We start from the raw sequence: 17,069 nt of genomic DNA, 5'->3' as shown, positions 1-17,069 counted from the left end.
ACTCAAATATTTTCATCAATACAGAGCCCAAATTTTTAATTTTTACATTTCTTGTATATATCTGTGAGTATAACTACTCACAGATATTGAACATATTGAACCTGAACACTTTAACTCATAGGAGACTTGAAACAGATCTTGTGTTTGTCCACAAAGTATTAAACGGCTATATTGATTCTCCAGAAATAGTTGAGCTTTGTACTACTCTCTCTGTGAATGATAGAAGAACCAGAAATAGTGATATTTTTAAAATTTCTTTTTGTAGAACCAATTATGGTCAGAATGAAACAATATGTAGGATATTGAAATCAGCAAATCATTACCATCTTAACCTGGAATTGTTTAATTCATCATTATTATCTTTCAAAAAATCGATTAAAAACATCTGATGTATCTTTAGTTTGTAAGCACATGTACAATTTATAAAAAGATATTTGTAAAAATTGGCTTGTCCGTTGAAATAAATAAATATATTGACGATGTCAGATGAAATGCTCGTATGTGACAATGATCGAAATCTGCGATTCGGTAAAACATTAGGAAGAAATGCTCAATGAATACTTTATGTAAAGTAAAAGTAAGCTATTTGAGTATTATTTGACTGACAAAGTACGATATTTGGTTGATAGCTCTTCTTATCAAGAACACGTCAACCTCAGAGGGATTTCTGTAATGGTTGAGAAACGAAAGTTAAGTGTTTTACTTCAGTAACCAGTTCTTCTGTTTCTCGTCATTTCTAGTGGAAGCATTTTCTTATAGGAGGTGAATTATTTTAATCAATCAATTTCTGTATCAATATCAAAACTGGAATAATTTTTTGTTGATCTACCGGTTTTCATTAAGCCACGAACAAATGAAGCCGTTTGGTATTTCCAAGGAGCGTAGGTTATCTAACCATCACAAGCATTTTTATCTGGTTTGGAATCCTCATGGTCTCGGAATGTTCTATTTTTGCTGCCGAACACTTTTGGATCAATAATTAAATTACTCCAACTCAACATATCACTTCACGAATTCAGGATATTTATAACATCACCAGAAAGCAGAACTTCTTTGATATCCAATCCTTCATACTACATTCACATACATGAAAAACCACACTTGCTGATAATATATATAAAAAGAGACTTATATGGTGAGGAATTTTTCTTCGAATAAGTTGTATATGCAACAAATGTTTCGAATATTATTCTTATATAGCCATGATGGAAGTCATATGAACTGGACAGTGATTATTTTGTAAGATCCTACTGCAGCTGCAGCGGCGACGACTTATTTAATTTGTTACATTATCGGCATCACATAAATTTTATAAAAAAACTTGGACTCCTTTCATATCTATCGTATTTTTATTTCAGTCTGAAGTTACTAATGAATAACTTTCTGGTCCATTCTATGCAGTGCTATTTTTTGTTTCAGCAAAGTTACATCAAGTGGCGCCCCATCCAATCAAAAATAAATGAATATAAATTTTAATTTTTCTAATACTCGTTTTTTATGCTTCAATACACCTAGGTTACTATATAAAATGTATTCACCTAAATGATGCCAGGTTAGGATACCAATGAAACGGAAATATATGTCAATAGTTTGAATTTTTGAGTGCGTTTTGTTAAAATACTATCTGCTTCGATATATTTATTTATTTATTTATTTCATACACTATTCTACAGGATGAACCCAATTACAGAATAGGGAGTGACAGTGGCATTTACAAATATGTACTTACATAATATAATTTGTGAATCTATATAAAAAAAAATTAAAAACAGGACTGTCAGTTAGCCAATTAGCTACGAAATGTCGTTTGATTTGTATAATCTGGCAGTTGAATATATCTAGGACATGACTAACAGAATTAGAGGTATCGCACATTGTATAAATTGGAGTTTTTTTCATTATTTTGTACGCGGAGTGTTGAGATAAAATGTGACACTATTCCTAAAAATTATGAGTTACAAGCAATTCATAAGAAGTTAAAAAGATATATATTTTAGGAAGCGCTTCTGTAGAGCTTTTAGTTGATTTATATGAACCTGATAGTAGAGACTCCACACGACAGATGCATATTCCAGCCTAGATCGAACAAAAGTGAAGTAAAGTAATTTCTATGTTAAAGCTTTTTCGAAATCTTTTGTATTTCTAACTAAGAATCCATACATGCGATAAGCTGCCGTTAAAGTAGTGTCAATAGGTTTGTTGAATGAGAGGGATGAATCAAAAGTAACACCTAGATCAGTGAGTGTGTCAGGACGCTCCAGAACTTGATTTTTTATGACGTAGTTGTGTAAATTCAAGTTCGTTTTCAGTGAGTAAGGTATTACATTAAATATGGATATGTTGAGAGATAGAGTATTTTTCCGACACCACGTAGCAACGCGATTTAAATTCAGGGCGAGACGTTCGCAATCATTAGAACATGTTATATTGTGATAGAGGTTCAAGTCATCTGCGTATAAAAGGAAATTGACATCGATCTCAGCTCGGATATCATTAATGAACGTATTGAACAGTAGGGGTCCTAGATTTGATCCTTGTGGTACACCAGATGTTATATATATATTCGATATATATAACATATTATATATATGTTATATATATTCGATATATTCGATAAATTTGAGGCCATTGAGTTGGACGCACTGCTTACGGTTGTAAAAATACGATTTGAAGAGGGTAATTAATTCATTGGATATCAGATTTGATCCACAGATAGCCGAAGCTGCATCTGTGGAAACGTTGCATCATGACTTCGATCCGGGGTTCAGAAACAAATGAAACTACAAAGTGCGACTATCCTTCATTGATACTCTGTACATTTGGGCTGTTTTCTGTTACCAATTGTTCTCTCCTAACACTTTGCAGCACAGTACTGATGACGCTCAATGAGCCAGAAGCGTGTACCTGCGAATTATATTTTTGAATATTTTGTCCGTGAATTCTATTTATTTCGTAATCTCAAAATAGCAGTTAATCAAGGTTATAGTCTATTTCAAAAGAGTGTAGAGTAATAAATCATGAAGTGTCATAAAATTTGCCTGAATTTCGTTGTCGTCCATGGGCGTAGGCAAATCTTAGGATTATTAAACTTAATAATTAAAGTAAATTAAAAATTACAGACATAGATAATAATAAAAGGCCATTTTTGGGAAGTAATTTGGTCTAAAACTAAGTACCTACATGTATTTAGGTAAGTAAAATTTCTTAAAAAAAGATTAAGATTAATTTTAGTGGTTCTTGTAAACTTATTTAATATGCAATTTGGGTTCATATACTTGAGCATGATTTCTCAAAAAAGGGTTAACACATAGTTCCGAGGTGCCATGTCATTATAATAATCCCTTTTTGACCCTGCCCACCAATCATGCAATACCTATTAAACCCAGGTAATTAAGAAAAAGGGTTTAAATATATTGTAATGGTGTCTTAAACATTCGAGTTATAATAGTAATTGTTACTACACCAATTAAACGTACAGTGATATTGTGATATAGAAATAGTGAAAAAGTTATAAAATGGGGACATTTACTCCAAAGAAAAGAAGTGTAAAAAATTCTCCGCTATCTGTTTGCGAAAAAGTTATAATTTTAAATGTATATGATTGCATAAAACACGATCACCCTAGTTTGTCTGTGCAAGAAAGTGTTGAGCGATGTGCCCGAATGACTGGAATTGGACAGTCCACGATTTTTAAATTATTGCGAGAAAGAAAGATATCAGGCCAGGTAAGTCCGTGCAAGAGAAAATCAGGAAGACCAATAAAAATCTTAGATGAAGACACCAAATGTGACATTCGAAGAAAAGTTCATTCGTTTTATTTTAAAAAGGAAATACCCACTCTTGAAAAAATATTTATCGAGATAAGCCAAGATAACGATATTCCTTTGATATCCAGAAAACTTTTATGGAAAACTTTAAAAAGTATGAATTTTGCCTGGGAAAAGCACAATCGAAAGGCACTATTACTGGAAAGTGATGAAATTGTTTGCTGGAGACGAAAATATTTGACAACTATAAAGCAGTACCGCAGAGAGCAAAAGAAAATTTTTTATCTTGATGAGACGTGGATAAACGAAGGTTATATAGTCAAAAAAATGTGGCAAGATAAAAATATAACAAGTTCTCGCCAAGCTTTCATAGAAGGCCTTTCGACGGGTATTAAAGTGCCTTCCGGAAAAGGGAAGAGGCTTATAATTGCTCACATTGGAAGCGAAGACGGATTTTTAAAAGAAGGTTTGTTAAGCTTTGAGTCGTGCCGGACGGGAGATTATCATGAGGACATGAATTCGGATGTCTTCGAAGACTACTTCGGCGAAATGTTAAAATTTCTTTCAGCTGATTCGGTCGTGGTTATGGATAATGCAAGCTACCATTCAAGGCGCTTAGAGAAGGTACCAACTTCAGCTTGGAGAAAGCAAGAAATTATTAACTGGCTGTCAAATAAAGGTATTCAGTTTGAGACGAATTCAGTAAAGAAGGAACTACTAGCCATAGTAAAACAACATAAATCTCGCTTCATGAAATATGCCGTAGAAGATGTAGCAGAAAAGTATAAAGTAACTGTGCTGCGCCTACCGCCATATCATTGCGAATTAAATCCTATAGAACTTATATGGGCACAAGTTAAAGGATATGTTGCAAGGCACAATACCACATTTAAAATGAAAGATGTCATGGTATTGTTTGATCAAGCCATTATGGAAATCACATCAGAAAACTGGCAAAAAGCAATCCAGCATGTTTTAAAAGAGGAAGATAAAATGTGGGAACTGGACAACTTGGTCGATCAGGTGGTTGACCCTATAATTATAACACCAGGGGATGATGACAGTTCTTCGGATGAAGACTATACTGATGTAGAATAATTTAATTGAATTGTAAATATACTGTAGCGGGATAAGCAATCTGGACAGAGACCAGTGTATCAGTGACAGTGACACTTTTGCTTAGGTTAGGGTTTAGAATTAAGGGTAGTCTGAATAATTATTTTCTCGGAAGGTTCTCGAAAATTGTACCTAGTAATCTCTAGAACATTCAATTAGGGTATAAATAGAGTGTTGTTAAACGTTAAGGGAAGTTCACAGTTTTAGTATTGTTCAAGTGTCAAATTATAATAACGTATCCAGTAAAGTTCTTGTCGTTTTTGTGAATGAATTGATTTAAAGTCCCCACAAGTGTTTCAATACGTAAGTTCGTTCGTGTGTGTTTGTGAGTATTTCCCGATTTCGGTTCGTATATATTTTATTGTTACATTTTATATTTTTTTAATAACACTGTTCTGCTGTATTAAATTTTTATTTCCTTTAATATAATTTTTATGAATGCATATTCTTTTGGCAATTATCCCACTAGCGCGCCTCTGGCTCAGTATTTATCCATCGATAACAATGGACAAATCCCTTAAAACAGGGTGATACCTACCTGCTCTTTATGAAACGACATAATTTTGCAATGCGGACTAGGGAAGTGACAGAATTTATTGACGGATCACCCTGTAGCGCTTTTGAATACTATAGACTCTTTTGAAATAGACTATAGTGACGTTGAAGAAATACTCTCTCTTATTTTGTCGGGTTTCCAAGTTTGCTTTAGCCAAATAAGTAATGTGACATTTTTGAGATAAAGGTTGTTTAGCTTGTAGAAATAAGGAATCAGTGATGCATCGGTTGCATCATCTTATCATGGAAACTAATCAAATATGTGCTGGAACTAATATAGTGAAAATCATACAATAAACTGTATTAATTAGTTTTAACACGGATTTTCAACGGGTATCTGCCAGTTCTATTTAAATATGTGCTGGACCAGCTCCAAAATGATCAAGCAGAAGAAAACTTTGATGTTTGAAAGGCCCTGATGTGAGTTATAAAGGAAAAGATATACCATCATAGCGTTCAAAATTGTTTGTTTTTTACGTCGGTCTACCGTAGACGTGAAATGGTTACCTACCGAAGTTTATGACGAAAGATTCTGATCTTACTCACGTTAAATCACAACTATCTATTTGCTGTCGGCATGATCAGCAAATGTTGATTCAGCTCAATCCATGCGGCCTAACAGGAATTGAAGTGTCAAATCATTTGGAACTTCTCATTTTCATATCGAACATGATATTCAAAGTTATAAAAGAATAAATAATACACTATCGCATTACTGTATAGTTGTAGTGTTGTAAGTGTTTTTTTCTCCAAAAATTGGGTATATGTTTTTGTATTATCTCGATCGAATTACTATTACACAATCTCTTCAATAATAATATATGTATCAGCTAGGTTTGATTTGCATAGATCGAATTACTATTACACAATCTCTTCAATAATAATATATGTATCAGCTAGGTTTGATTTGCATAGAACTATAGAATAAGATATCATGAAAAGTAATACCTCGTACTTTGCTTCATCACAGGAACAACAAGAGGTGACAATAGGCGGTTTGAAGTCCTCATCAGTATTATCTTCACATAATTTTTTAGTAAGCTGTCCGTCTTCACTGAACCAATTATCTCGTGATTCAACCACTGTAGCTTTTATGTAAACACATCCACTATTTTCAGGAGGAGCTACCCAGTAAAGCTGAAATTTCCAGTTGTATCATTGAACAAGTAACATTAAACATGGTTTGAAATGCATATATATATATACATATATATATATATATATATATATATATATATATATATAAATAGATAAGTACTCTTTGATCATTCCCATATTGATTTCAATTTAAGAGCCACCGGTATACAGCTGTTTCAGCCTATTGGGCATCGTCAGTACCGGGCAGGCGGTCCTCGATTGAAGACAAAATGAGAAAAAACCAAGAAAGTACTTGATAAAAATAGCTGCGTAAACGCAAGCGAAACATAAGTGGAACCACCTATTGTATTATCTATTTATTTTTTGATTTTCATGGAATTATTTTCCAGCAGCTTGACTGCATTAACCTTTCTAGATTTCATATATATATATATATATATATATATATATATATATAACTATAGTTGAGCAGCTATTCTCACATGTAGATGAAAAAAATTCAAAGTTTTGAGAGTCGGAAAGTATGAGGGAGGAAAAAGGGGTCCGTTGAAAGTTGAACTAGATTCTAACGAAACTGTGAAACAGGTATTATCATACCGTAATGAAATGTATAAAATATATACATGGGATTCCCAAAATTGTCAACAAACAGAATGAAAAAAATAAGTCAAAAAACTAATCTGCTCCTGCACTAAACTAAATATTGAAAGTTTATTAGCAAATAAAATTCAATTATTGGCAGATGTTTGTTGTTGCAATCCTGCAGTGATTCTGCTTAGTGAATCCAGAACAACAACTGATATATACTACACGATTTTGAACTGGAAATTAGTAACTATACACTTGTTAGATGTGATTCAGACTCTAGACATACTGGAGGTGTTGTTATTTACATACGAAAGGGAATCCAATTCGTACATTATAAAACATTTATTCACAGAAACAATTATTGGTGTAAGTTTATCAAAATTACATTTTGTGGAATAAAGTGGGCAATAGGCAGTCTTTACCACTCGCCAAGTGCAAGTCATGCTACATTCTTGGAACATCTGGAAAGTATTTGTGAAGAAATGTTTTGTAAAAACCTTCGCACGGTGTTAGTCGGTGATTTCAATTTGAATTTTGTATCTAACGAATTTTATGTCAAAAAGACCAAAAAACATTTTAATACATATGGTTTATCTCAGAAAGTAACAACCTTTACAAGAATTACTAATAACAGTAAGACCTTAATTGATTATGTGTTAACTAATTGGGACAGCACAGCAACTGTTTTGGATAAACCTACACTCACAGACCACCTTTTAATATATGTTAAAGATTTTCATAGTGAAAAAATAAACTACAGAAACAAACAAACAAAAACTGTTAGGAACTTGACAGAAAGAAATTTTCTCAACATTAATCTTAATTTAATAAATTGTAACTTTTCACTTAACAATACAAATGTGAATCAGATTTATGATAACATTAAAGAAAATTGTGAAAACATCTTAAATGAAATTGCGCCTTTAAAAACAATTACTTTCTATGAAGAAGATCTGCCTTGGTATGATGGTCAAATCAGAAGGTTGAGTAAAGAAAGAGATTTTGCTTACAAGTTATTTAAAAGAAATGCTGATGATTTTAATTGGCATGATTATAAAAATGAACGTAATACTGTCGTTAATATTATAAAGGTGAAGAAAAGTGAATATTATGTTAATTAGATTGACAGCAACAAACATAACCCACGTTTAATGTGGAAAACTCTAATAGTTATTTATGTATCAAGGGAATTAGGAGGGCCTTAATTACCGATGGCAAAGTTTTCGTCCCGAGAGGCTCTGGCCCGAGGGACAGCAATTGCCTGAGGTTATTAAGGCTCATTAATTGCCGTGGTACATAGATAATTTTATTTCTGACCGATTTCAATAAAATTTTTTTCATTTTTGAAACGGAAAAATGTACCAATTCATTACCTTCCCGGTATATTTGAATCAGGTACCGTCAAGCTGTGTTTGCGGTGAAAACGTGTTTTCTACCCCAAATATAATGGAGGATATTTTGAAAAAAGCTGAACAAGCAAGAGAATCATTAATTCCATCGAAAAGTGAAGCCGTATACCAAAAAGAATACAAGATATATCTGGACTGGCTGACACGGAAAAATGTTATGCCAAAAGATGTCACTGAAACTGTATTTCTGGCATATTTTCAAGAACTGGTAAGGAATTTTCTATGTTTTTCGGTAGATTTGGTAGTAATTGTGTTTATTCGTTTCAGTCAGAAGTATAGTCCGAATTCTTTATGGACTAAATGGTCAATGCTAAAATCGATGGTGACTATACATGAGAAACGAGATATCACCAAGTTCAATGAACTGCAGGCTTTTTTGAAACGGAAGAGTAAGAGTTATAAGCCGAAAAAGTCTGCTGTTTTATCTCCTAAAGATGTTATCAGATTCCTAAAGGACGCTCCTAATGATATTCATTTATTGCATAAGGTAATTTTTTTCTTATTTTCCTTTTTGTGTGTATTTATTTCCTTTTTTTGTTATAGGTTGTTTTGATTATGGGTTATTTTGGAGGATGCAGAAGTCAGGAACTTTTGAATATGAAGATATCGGATATAGAGGACCGGGATTCCGTTATGGTAGTGAACGTACCGGAAAGTAAAACTGGTGTATCGAAGAAATTTACAGTTGTGGATGAAAAAGAGTTCTCCGCTTTGCCTTTATTGAGACTTTATATGTCTTTGCGTCCTAAAGGTATTGAACAATTTTTTTTGAGCTTCCGACAAAATAAATGTACATCTCAGCAGGAAAAAACATGTTTGGGAAAATCCCCAGCAAAATCGCAATGTATTTAGGATTGCCAAACTCATCTTCCTATACGGGACATTGCCTTCGTCGCACTTCTGCTACTGCTCTAGCCAATGCAGGAGCAACTATGACTAACTTAAAAAGACACGGAGGTTGGAAAAGTTCCACGGTGGCGGAGGGGTATTTGGAGGATAGCATCGAATTGAGAAATAAAACGGCGCGTATGTTGTCTACTTTGTCATCAGAAGAGGCAGGTACCTCGACTGTAGTGAACAGAAGCTCCAGCCATACAAAAGAAGCCATACAGTGGCGGAAGTAATTTTCAAAATTGTACATTTATTATTTGTAATGACGTGAATAAATGAAATATGGTTCAGTTTTCATTTCTATTTATTTTTACTTGTGAAAGGTAGAGGGAATTATAAAATCTATAATGTCCCAAGGGAGTTATGACCCTCTTTATTGATAGCGTAACTATGACGATATAAGCTTATAATATCCCGGTCAGAAATAAAGAAATTAATCAATCCAAAACAGTTCACAAAGTATTTTGCTGATGGTATTCAATTTGAGAAAAATAATCCAAAAATGTATCATTAGAGAAAAACAAGAATTGGTAAATTGTTTCAATTCATTTTTTGTAAATAGTATTGCAAAAATTATTTCTGATATTGAAGATATTGGATTTACCTGTCACATCGACTACGTTGATGAAGAGGGTTTCAGTGATTTTAAAATACTAACTCTTCAAGAATTGAAAGTAATTGTATCCAATTTATCAAATAAAGGATCACAAGTAGATGCATTATCGAGCAAAATTATAAAAAGTAGTTTTGAAGTAATTGGACATGTGTGGTGTCATTTTGTCAACACCTCGTTACAAAATGGTAGTTTTCCAGATGATCTAAAAACAAGTACAGTTACGCATATCACAAAAAAATGTGATGAATATCGGCCAATTAACACTACCTTGCGCTGAAAAACTGTTAGAATCAGTAGTATATCAACAACTGTTGGAATATTTCAATAAAAGAAACATACTATTCACAAACCAATCTGGTTTTAGATCCAGACATTCATGCGAAACCGCACTTCAGCTTATAGTTACTGAATGGAAAGATGAAATGAGTAAAGGCATGTACACTTAAACGTGCGTTTGAAATGGTTAATCGTGAAATATTAATTAAATAATTAAAAAAAATGGCATTAAAGAAAAAGTACTTGATTGGATCAGTGATTACCTTACAGGAAGGAAGCAGGTAACCAAAATCAATGAATTTGTATCAACAGCAATAAGCAAAGACCACGGGGTTCCGCAGGAAAATATTTTGGGGCCATCACTATTCTTAATTTACATTAATAATATCAGCAAATGTAATGAATGTGAATATTAACATTATTTCGCTGATGATGCCCTAGTATCGGTTAGTGATAAAGATATAGATGAAGCTATTAAAAAAATGAACGAAGCATTGCATAATATTGCTATATATTTGAAAACTAATAAATTGAAGCTAAATGTAAACAAAACAGAAGCTATGATACTTACTACACCGTTTAAATACAGATAATTAAATTCAAATCAAATTGAAATAAAAATAGAAAATGATAAAATTGAACACATTACTGAATTCAAATATCTAGGATTCATGTTAGACAATCACCTATCAATGAATAACCATTTCACCTACATACAGAAAAAAATTTTGAAGTAATTATATTTTTTCACAAGAGTATCCCAACACCTAACTATGCAATCACTGATAACTGTATATAAGACAATTATACAACCACATTTTGAGTATTGTCCCACTCTTCTATACACAAGTGACTTGAATAAAATGAGAACACTACAAAAACTACATAATCGCGCAATGAGGATTATTTTGAGATGTGATAGGAGTACCCAATTTCTTTAATGTTAAATACTCTAGAATGGTTATCTATAGACAGTAGGCTTACATGTTTAACGATGATTCATATTTACAAAATGTTACATAACCTTCTACCCTTATATTTTGACAAATTTGTAGTTTTTAGTAATCAAATCCACCAGTATAATACTAGAATAAAAAATAATTTGTATGTAAATAATCAAACAAAAACATTTTGGGATTTATTGAGTATAACAGACTACCTGAAAATGTAAAGTCTTATTCTGTTCAAAAGAAATTCATTAGACCATTTAAGAGACCATTAAGGTATCATGTGATATTTTTTATCTTTTATTTTTTATTTTTTGTATTTCCAATTATCGTAGGTGAGACTACTTATTAACAAATATAAGTAGATCTTTTTTGTATTATTGTATTTATATGTATATTAATGTTAACATTACTATCATTTTTGTATATTAGGATGTATCCTATTCGAATAAAATGAAGCATTTCATACATATAGATTATTTTTGAGTTGGGTATTTCAGTCAATCTCTATGGCTATGGAAACACATTTTTTTGCTAATCAAGCTTTCGGAAATATATTTTATTTCTTTATTAAGAATATCTACAAAATAAAGATCATGCAAATATTATATGGTAATAGATATGTTACAAAAGACTCAACAAAGTTAGTTTAAAATATAAAAAAAGGGCATATAAATCCAAACATCAAAACGAAAAGTCAATGATCTGAAGAGATAACATGTTATGGATTATCAAATACTAAAATTTTAACAGTTGAAAATAATAAATTTAGAAGGCTTTCTCTAGAAATGGCTCTCATGAGTAAAAATAATAATAATTTAAACAAAAAATCAGAAATACAAAATTTAAGTCAAATTTACAATTATATTTTAACTTTTGATCAATGAAATTGAACAAATAATTTCAATATCGTATCAATAATAGTTTTTCACTTACACTTACATTTAAATCTCACTGTATGTGCAAATATCATAATAATAAAATTTTCTCTGGTGCTGTAACAAAATTTTCAACGTCAAATTTTGCATTTGACTTTTCGTTTTTATGTTTGGATTTATATGCCTTTTTAAATTCTAAACTAACTTTTGTGAGTCTTTTGTAACATATTTATTATCATATAATATTTGCATGATCTTTATTTTGTAGATATTCTTGATAAAGGAAAAAAAAATTTTTCGAAAGCTTCAATAGCCAAAAATGTGTTTCCATTGCCGACTGGAATACCCAAGTCAAAAGTAATCTATAGTTATATAATAGCCAGTCAACTAAATTTGACCTTCCAATATATATATATATATATATATATATATATATATATATATATATATATATATATATATATATATATATATATATATATATATATATATATATATATATCAAAAATGAAACAATTCATGGACATAACACTCCAAAAGATGGGGGCAAACCGCGGACACGTGTTTCTGGTTTCAATTAGAAGACCCAGCATTCCCAGGCATCATCTAACATCACCACAAATGTGCGGTTAGCTCCTGTTGGTGACACCGTGCATGTGTGATGTTTTTTCATTTTTGGTAACCAGTTGTTGTATATCTTTGCAATTGGCTGCACCGCGCTGATGAGGCCAATAGCCAGAAACACGTGTCCGTGGTTTGCCTCCATATTTCTTGAGTGTTCTGTCCACGAATTTCCCCCTTTTGATGTATATCATACACACTCGATAATAATCTATATCTATGTATTTATATCCTGGACCCGGAAGTCACGCAGGTAGCTATAGCTGCCTACGTGGTGATGTTAGATGATGCCTGGGAATGCTGGGTCTTCTAATTGAAACCACAAATGTGCGGTTAGCTCCTGTTGGTGACACCGTGCATGTGTGATTTTTTTTCATTTTTGGTAACCAGTTGTTATATATCTTTGCAATTGGCTGCACCGCGCTGATGAGGCCAATAGCCAGAAACACGTGTCCGCGGTTTGCCTCCATATTTCTTGAGTGTTCTGTCCACGAATTTCCCCCTTTTGATATATATATATATATATATATATATATATATATATATATATATATATATATATATATATATATATATATATATATATATATATATATATATATATATATATATATATAGTTCTCACGGATAGGAATATACTAAACTGGTTTCCGGGTTTTGATCCGTGTACTGTGCTATTATTTCCGATCACACGACGTTTCGACAAAATTTCATTTGTCATCATCTGGCGTTTTCTGTTGAGTGTTCGGAAGTTGACCGACGTTACTCGATCCGCTCCCTACTATATAGGTGAATTGATGTTTGTTATTTGTTCGGAAGTAGACTGTCCTTACACGATCTGCTTCCTACTATAAATATTGTTGTTGATTTCTATCTGAGTTCCTCTTCTTGATTAACCTCTTCTCCCCGTAAAGGTTCGAAATGTAAAATGTAAAGTTCTCACGTGAGAACCTCTCCAGAATAATAATCATTATTCCGACTCCCACCCCGGAATATGTGTTTTTGAAGTTGTTTTCTGGCTTTGTCTGCAGGTGGCGCAATGGACATACCACTGAATCAACTGCAGAAAGAATTCATGACTAGCTGGAATTGTTACCAATGTCCAGAACTTTAACAAAAGCGATTAGAGTATATTAACCGCGAGAACGAATGATCATCGAGAGACGGCAGCGAGCAAGGTAGGCGGAGCCTGCGCGCGCTCGCCGCGAACGAATAAATACCGCGCGCCGCGGTCGGAAGAGTCAGAACACAGATTCGATTGCTGAACCTCATTGAGTGCAGACGTGTCTGAGCGATTAAGTGTTTTCTCCAATTTATTTAGTGAATGTGGCAGCCGTGCGGCGGTGTGTTATTTCTTGCTATAAATAGCGCGTTCGTTTTGTGCGTGAGCAGACGACCACACTTTTGGTGAGTACGTTCAAAGATATCATTTCCGTTGCGTTCTTGGTGCTCATACTTGTTTCTGAGTGTCCGAAAACAAAGCTTTGAATTACGGCAGTATGGAGGAACTGCTTTGTAGCCTGGCAGGGAAGGAGAAGGGCGAAATTATTGGCTTTATAAGCCAATTAATTTCAGCCCTTGGCCTGTCCCAGTCAGACCTGCTTGGCAGAGCTTCGCCAGGCCCTGGGGACGACTGTCAGTCTGCGACAGGTCGTAAACAGGGAGTGGCTAAGGCCCCGACTGGCCGTGGGAAAGCTAACTCGGACCGAGACTACAGCGACAGCGACAGTGTAGCCTCCTTCTCCTCATCAGTCTCGAAAAAGAGACGCTTCAACGATGGATTTCCTCCTCTTCCATCAGTGTCAAGACGCCGTATCGACGAATGGATACGGCACGAAAAAACTGAAGTCAAACAAGTACTATCCAAAAAAGAAAAGAAGCTCAAAAAAAGAGCAATGTTACAAAATGTTCAGGCAGAGGCTCGGAATTACTATTCCGAGTCCGAGACCTCATCACGTCAAGCGGCCCAAAATCAGGCCAAAGAGAAGGCCGCACCTAGCGAAAGCGCTAAAAGCGGCCCCAACGAACCCGAAATCGTTGAAAATGTTGTCGAGATGGAAGATCTCGACGTAAATGCAAACGAGGGTGCTTCTACTACGGGAAGCACCGTCAAATCAGTTCATGGCGAGGAGCCCACCCCCCCTACCCCTCTGAAGCAAGACATCCCGTCTACGGCTTCTAAGGCTAAAATCCCACCTATTGTTGTCCGACAGAAGGACAAATGGGTACCGCTGTTGAAACTGACGACTAGAGAGAACATCAAGTTCTCGAAAGCCGTCAATTTACATGACGGGATAAAAGTTCAGCCGGAGTCTCCTGACGACTATCGGCGGCTGGCAAGGCTTTTGGTGAGGGAAAAAATCCCTCACCATACTTACTCGCTCCCCGAAGAGCGGCAACTACGTGCCGTCATCAGGGGAGTGCCAGAGCACCTGGCAACTTCCGATGTGCGTGAGGAGCTTGAATCAAAAGGCTTTGACCTCACCAGCGTCACGCGCATGAAGCGCGCTGGCAAACCTATGCCTCTGGTCCTCGTCTTGCTAGACAGGGATCAGAAGCATATTTTTGAGGTCAAAGACCTCTTGTGCGTGAAGGTTCAGGTCGAACCCCAACACGCGAAAACTTCGGTGGGTCAATGCCACCGCTGTCAACGCTTTGGACACTGCCAACGCAACTGCTTGGCAGTGCCCATCTGCGTTAAATGCGCTGGCAGGCACTTAACCAGTGCCTGCAAAAAGACCAAGGCTGACCCCCCGAAGTGCAATAATTGCAAGGGGGCTCACACAGCCAATTACCGTGGCTGCCCCGCGTACCCAAAGGTACAAAAGAAGGGGCAGACCACAACAAGGAAACCAGCCTCCTCAGGGAGACCTGCGGGGTCTGGACGCGTCCAGGAGGGGGTCAGCTTTGCAAAAGCTGCATCTAAGGGCGCAAGTACTGCAAGTACTTCTGCAAAGCCCACCTCCCCTCGACCTGAACCCTCACCTCAGACTCAGGGGGTTTCAGACATCTGTGCCGCACTGGACCAGATGAAAAAGTTATTCGTCAAATTCCCCGTGTTACAGACAATGTTCACGGTGAATACAAGCGTGATGACCGGAACTGCCAATGTCTAGACAACCAACGTTGCCTAGATCTCTGAAGATGATAGTTTTTTGGAATGCCAATGGCATTCGAACAAAGAAGCTGGACTTCGAAAACTTCCTCATTGAAAACAACATAGATGTGGCTCTAGTCCAAGAGACACATCTAAGGAACGAATCCATTGTCATTCCAAATTACAGATTCTTTCACAGAGAACGTGTTGGACGTGCTGGAGGGGGAGTCGGCATTTTTGCCAAGCGATCCCTGCAGTGTGTCCAATACGGCATTGACAGTGCTCGGTTGCACGGTACTGAGGCCGTGGGGGTCGAAATTCAACTGAGAAGGGGTTGTCACAGAATAATCTCGGTTTACAACCCTCCGAACATTCGTCTACTCCCAGAATCTCTGGATGAACTGCTGATGGGAAGCAACATTCCGACAATTGCTGCTGGCGACTTCAATGCCAAGCACAGACCTTGGAGCAGAGCCACAAATCGAAACGGCCAAGCGCTCCATGCGCATGTTGACAGACATGAATATCTCGTGCTGGGACCAGATGAGCCTACGTACTATCGCGGGCAGACTAGGCCTGACGTACTAGACATCGCGCTTCTCAGAAACGTCACTCTGACCAGTGAAATTTACGTTCTGTCGGAACTGGATTCTGATCATAATCCAGTAATCCTGGTACTGGGCGATGATCTTCCTCCCCCTGAGTATCGCGTGAGATCTAAGACGGACTGGGATGTCTTCACAGCCCAGCTCGAAGAGATGCGCGCCCCTCCTGAGGTACTCGACTCTCCCGACGAACTCGACGCGGCAGTTGAGCGTTTCGAGCTTTCCGTGAATGATGCGTTTCGAGCGGCCACCTCCAGGGAGGAGTGTCCGCTGAAGAGCTACAACGAGTTTCCCCCTCGTATCAAAGCCTTGATACGAGAGAGAAACCGCCTGAGAAGGCTCTACCAGCGAACCCTTTTCCCAGGGGACAAAACAGCGGCGAACAGGATGGCCAATCGTGTCAAACAGGCCATCAATGAACACCGAAACGAAAGGTGGGAAGAGCTCTTGGAATCCTTCGAACCTGGGAGTGACGAGCTTTGGCGAGTCACTCGTAGGCTCAGGGGGAAGAAGACTGCTCTCTCACCCATTCACGGAGAGCGCGGAGTGTGCTACTCCCCCGCCGACAAGGCGTTAGTCTTTGCAGACACGATGGAACGTCAGTT

General features: G+C 36.0%; 2 protein-coding genes across 8 annotated transcripts in view; one reads left to right on the top strand and one right to left on the bottom strand.

Moving 5' to 3' along the window:
* LOC111507067 (spondin-1) overlaps nucleotides 1–17,069 on the bottom strand; it is a 129,072-nt gene that overhangs the window by 74,733 nt on the left and 37,270 nt on the right. For 6 of the 7 annotated variants that reach the window (XR_012468029.1, XR_012468028.1, XM_074185303.1 and 3 more), the window contains one exon: nucleotides 6,387–6,575. The exons of the other annotated variant lie outside the window; for it this stretch is intronic. Coding sequence is in view for 4 of the 6 variants with exons in the window: in XM_074185303.1 (XP_074041404.1) it covers nucleotides 6,387–6,575 (189 nt within the window). In the remaining 2 variants the exon portion in view is untranslated. The remainder of the gene's footprint in view (nucleotides 1–6,386; nucleotides 6,576–17,069) is intronic. 7 annotated transcript variants of the gene reach the window in all.
* LOC141486763 (uncharacterized) lies at nucleotides 8,531–9,644 on the top strand. The gene is made up of 2 exons (XM_074185278.1): nucleotides 8,531–9,020; nucleotides 9,077–9,644. Exons 1-2 carry the CDS (start codon nucleotides 8,571–8,573, stop codon nucleotides 9,383–9,385), a joined length of 759 nt encoding a protein of 252 aa, XP_074041379.1. The 5' UTR covers nucleotides 8,531–8,570; the 3' UTR covers nucleotides 9,386–9,644.

Source organism: Leptinotarsa decemlineata, unplaced genomic scaffold (genome assembly GCF_025532065.1).
Source record: "Leptinotarsa decemlineata unplaced genomic scaffold, Ldec_3_MD MMD2_tig00026369_RagTag_RagTag, whole genome shotgun sequence".
In the NCBI taxonomy this organism is placed as follows: domain Eukaryota; kingdom Metazoa; phylum Arthropoda; class Insecta; order Coleoptera; family Chrysomelidae; genus Leptinotarsa; species Leptinotarsa decemlineata.
The sequence above is the reverse complement of the archived record's forward strand: the minus strand, read 5'-3'. Positions and strand labels throughout refer to the sequence as shown.

What these genes read in the sequence shown, in the direction of transcription:
- LOC141486763 (XM_074185278.1), top strand. Translation starts at nt 8,571, where the DNA reads ATGGAGGATATTTTGAAAAAAGCTGAACAAGCAAGAGAATCATTAATT. An exon ending in ATATTCATTTATTGCATAAG is followed by an intron (nt 9,021 to 9,076) that starts GTAATTTTTTTC and finishes TTTTTGTTATAG; the next exon opens with GTTGTTTTGATTATGGGTTA.